The sequence below is a fragment of the Phocoena phocoena genome, chromosome 1 (genome assembly GCF_963924675.1).
Source record: "Phocoena phocoena chromosome 1, mPhoPho1.1, whole genome shotgun sequence".
Lineage (NCBI taxonomy): Eukaryota > Metazoa > Chordata > Mammalia > Artiodactyla > Phocoenidae > Phocoena > Phocoena phocoena.
Window position 1 is genome coordinate 151,451,622 of NC_089219.1, and position 4,568 is coordinate 151,456,189.

Consider the following 4,568-nt stretch of genomic DNA (forward strand, 5'->3'; position numbering starts at 1 on the left):
TCTTTCTTTCCTAAGAACAGCAGATTCTTAGGTTAAGTAACGGTGAGCTTTCCAAATGCATTATTTAAAGTTCTGAGGACAGAGCAGGATTACTCAGCAAGATACAATACTGATAAAGGAACAGGGTGCAAGGTTAAGCCAGAGGAAAAGAGGAACCTGTGGTTGCTGTTTTATTTAAAAATTTTAAGGAAGTTGTTTATTACCTATAATTAAATAGCTCAGAGAGGCATTTAATCATAAGACTGTCAAACAGAACTCTACTACAGTTGATTAAAATCTTTAAAAATTTTTTTATGGAGAGAGACTCCATCACTTTCTCTACTGATATGCGCCAATGTTTTCATACTTAACCTGGAAGTTCTTCCTAATGTGAATATTCTTTGCTGACATACAGGCATACTTTTTCTCCTATTTCCTTGTCAAAAAAAATAACCAAACACTAGTCCGCCTACAAAATAAGTGCAAGAATTCATAAGGAACTACGCCCCATTAAAAAGCCTAGAATTCACATGGCCACTTGGTTGTATTCCACTGGCTCCAAGACACCAGGGTTCACAAAAGTCCAGAAACTGGGCTTGTGGCTTTTTGGTTTGACATTGACATAATCTGTGGCTTCCTTTATGTTCTCATAGTCCAGGACAGAGTCATTTCTTCGTCTTCCAGGAGCTGAAAAGGCCACTTGTGTGTAGTTCACATCCTTGGTGGCCTTAGGGGAAAAAAGCAAAGAAATTTGGTCAAGATTCCTACCATGTTTGGAGGAGGTACTCAACTCTCACTCAAAGAGGCTCGCCCTAGGCTGGATGGGAAAGAACCTGGGTCACGGGTAGCTGTGTCTGAGAGCAGGGTCAGGGCAATGAGGAATATTGCTCCTTGTGCCTGTGGGAATGAATGGGTTTAAGGAAGAAAGACGTGGAGACTTAATCCAAGTGAGGTCAGGACTCAGAGTGGACCTTGGTCAGTGACTAGGACATGGGGAGAAAGGGGTTTCCCGTTAGCACCTTCATTTTTATAGCTCACTCAGACCCACTTTGTTTTGATGCTCTGTGCTGATATGGGCCTGGAAATGAAAGCCCAACCACCCTCACCTAAGGATGATGTAATGCCTCCAGAAGCACCTCCTTCCTTACTCCCGTCTCTGGAGCCACGGTGACCCCAGACTGCATATGGAGGGCTTGGATTATTGGGAGTGCCCATTACCTGGTGAGTGGGAGGTGAGCTGTCTGAGCTGCCGGAGCTCTCTGAGGACGTGTCACTGTCATCTAGGGTGAAATAGAAACTGTTCTTCTTCTAAAGAAAGCCAAAGGGTGTAAAGAGAGGATAGAGGCAGTGGAAGGGAGAATGAGATGAAGACAGAGACAGAGCGAGGAACTCAAAGAGGAGTGGGGGAGAGAGATACAGAGCCCCCCAAAGAGAAAAAAGGAATAGAACAGAGAAAGGGGGGAGCCTCCCAAAATAATCAGGAACATGTCCAAGAGTCCAGGCACTGCTGCTTTGTCCAGCTCCATCTAAAAGTAATACCAAGCCCACCAGGCTGGACTGTGCTTGGGAAGGGCTATCTGCTGGAAGGGGAGTAGGCGGGGCATGTTGAGCCGCTGTGGCCCAAGGCAAAGAGCTCTGGGCCCAGAAATCATAGGCACAGCTTCTAATCTAAACCTGTCACTAATGCCAGGTAGGTTACATTCCTTTTTGTGCCCTGGTCTTGTCCCCTGTAACACAGAGGGTTGGACGATGATCTCTGAGGTCCCTGCCAACCATGGAGTCTTTGAGTCTGACCAGGCTTCAGGGAAGCATCAGGATCAGGGGTTGTGGCGAGGCCCATGCCTCTCCCCTTCCATTGAGACCGTGAGTTCATGCAAATGGCATCTTCCGATTCCTACATGCATTGGGGCCTTATCTTGGTGGCGAGGAAGGCTGACAACCAGATTTCTCCAACTGAAAAGATAAAATTTAGAAGGACGAAGCAAACTCAAATCAACCAAAAGATGAAGCAGTGGAAAGAGTAGTCTCTGGTGAGTGACTCTCTTGCTGTGGAAACCGCAGTTTCCACTGTGTGAATAGTGACCTGGTGGGTCTCCCAAGCTGAAAGAGAGAGAAAACGAGAACGTGATGCCCCTGTTGGTTCACTTGCCAGAGGGGGATATAGATGTGAGCCATCACCAAGACTCAGATTTATTAAAGTGCCCAGATTCCATGGCTGGGGGCAGACAGAGGCTGTTGAAATCTCGGCTCCACCACTAACGGGCAGGCAGAAGAAAAGATGCCATAGTATCACAAAGACAGGAGCAGAGACAGCCCCCAGTCCTCCGCGGCAGCCATTCACACATGACCAAAGCTAGAGAAGAACTTAGACCCACACAAACCCAATGCAGTCTGCCCCAATGAACAACCCTCTGAAAATGGGGGCCTGGCTTGGCCTGTACAGGGGAGGGCGTGAGGAATCCTCGGGCTAGTGGTTTGGGTAGGACAGACTAGGGCTGCGGCAGGGAGGCACCCCGGGAGTCCAGACAGAGCAGAATAAGCTTTGTGACAAGTTCTCCCCCCACCCCTGTACTCACGTGGGTAACGGGGCTTAGGCGCAGGGGTGCTTCTCTCTGCCCTAGGCTCCTCCGTCTTCTTGGCAGCAGGAGGGCAGTAGTGGGCACGGCTGGGCCTGGGGACCTGGAGCCTGGCCCTTTTCAGTATCTGCTCATTCTCCTTGGCTAGAAGGGACAGGGCAAGAGTCAAAAGTGAAAGTTCGCTAGGTCAGTCTCACCCTATCCGTGAGCACAGCTTTCATTAGAGAAAATTGATCAGAGGGATCTCTTCAAACCTCAGCACGCCTCTGCTCAGAACCCTGCAATGCCCCTCGCCTCACTTGGAGTAAAATCCAAAGTCCCAGCCTGAAGGCCCTCTGGGCCTCACTCCTCCTTCCTCTCCCTGCCCCATCTCAGCTCCAGCCACCCAGCCCCTTTGCTTCTGCTGTTATGAACAAACTCTCCTGGCTTATGGCCTTTGTAGGTGTGGCTCGCTTCCTCACTTCCCTCAGGTTTAGACTCAAGTGTCAGCATCTCAGGGATGCTGACCCCCATCCAATTCATATCTCCTTGCCTTGCTTCATTTTTTTTCTCCCTAGCACTTACCGTAACCTAACACACATTTTACTTGTCCACTGTCTGTGTTACCCATAGAATGTAAGGTCCATAAGTGCAGGGATTTTTATTTTGTTCCCTGTTGTATTGAATGAATGATTGACTAGAGTAGCTTAGACATACACCATCTTGCCCAATCCCTTGTCTTAGCACAGCCAAAGCAGTTTTATTTTCCTTAATTGTAATGTCTTCCCTGGACCGAGCTTCCTACTTTCCTACTGCAAATAAACTCAGGAATTTAAGCTAATTTCTTAGTCTAACCATACCATTCGCCCTTCTGTTGTAATTCAAGGCCATTTCTTCACATTAAGTCCCTTGGCAGGGATGAAGGCAATTCACCAGGCTCAGGTTAAGTGAGCACACCCTCAGGAGCATCGCAGCAGCTTGTCTCTAGGCAGAAGCGTGTCTGGGCAGTGGAAGGACTCTGAGTCATCATTCCCAACCGCAGATAGGTTGGGTCAGAGTGGGGGTTACCGGCTTAGAGGTTGGTGGAGTGAAGGGGCATCTGGCCAGGGATTCCTCAAGTAGTGATATTCGGGGGCTCCAAAGGGGGCTCATCTTGCTGCAGGCTCGGGAGTGGTCCCTGAGGGGAACCAGGAGGGAAGAGGATGTTGAGCCAGTTACCCATGTGCCTGCTGAGCAGGTAGTTGATGGCTGCGAGGAGGCAGGCCTGCAGTACCAGAGACACCACTGCGATCACTATTCCGTGCCAGACCTTCATTTCTCTGTTGGGAAACGAGGAAATCAGGTTAGAGGTTGTAGAGGTACCGAGACGGCTGCAAACCCATCCCTGCCCCAAGCCAGAGGCAGCCTGCTGTTGTTGCTGTGCGTCCTGGGTCTCTTCCCTCTCAAAATGGGAAGGCTTTAGGGGCTGGGGAGGGTGATGTGCACACTTGGAAGCTGGCCACATCCATCAGCCTGATGGGAACCTGGGCTGGCTCTTCCCGGGCCACTCACTCCGTCAGCATGACAAGTTCCTCCCAGGGCCGTCACAGGTCGCGAGAGGGGCTTGGGCTCTCTCAGGGGCAGCAGGAAGAGACGTGGATGGAACCACTGGGGGTACCTCGTGTCCAGGCAGCACCAAGAGCGGGACTGCCCTGGAGACCCACGGAGGCGAGGCAATGGGTCAGGACTCCTGGGCAGTCTCGGCTGCTAGAGGGTCGTTTGCTTTCCTCTCCCCAGATTCCAGTCTTTGAATCTACAAAATAGGCAGTAACAATATTAGCACCTGCCAACCGGTGGGTACTCGCTCGCTGCCAGCCACAGGGTTGAGCCCCCGGCACACCCGCCATCCTACCTGATTCGCACGATCCCGTTACCTAGATGTCACTACCCTCCTTTTATAAGGAGCAATGTGAGGTCTAGAGGGCTGAGGGAGGAGTCAGGCCGTACAGCCAGGCCTGGATTTGAGCTCTACATCCAAGCCTACACCCCCAACCA

At 50.5% G+C, this 4,568-nt stretch overlaps 1 protein-coding gene across 1 annotated transcript; it reads right to left on the minus strand.

Annotated features, from left to right (window-relative positions):
• Positions 1–505: 505 nt before the first annotated feature.
• Positions 506–4,096, minus strand: RHEX (regulator of hemoglobinization and erythroid cell expansion). The gene is made up of 5 exons (XM_065898097.1): positions 4,086–4,096; positions 3,753–3,853; positions 2,556–2,699; positions 1,198–1,259; positions 506–706 (listed from the first exon to the last, which is right to left on the minus strand). The coding sequence occupies exons 1-5, from the start codon at positions 4,094–4,096 to the stop codon at positions 506–508; spliced, it is 519 nt and encodes a 172-aa protein (XP_065754169.1).
• Between the last annotated feature and the right edge of the window lie 472 nt (positions 4,097–4,568).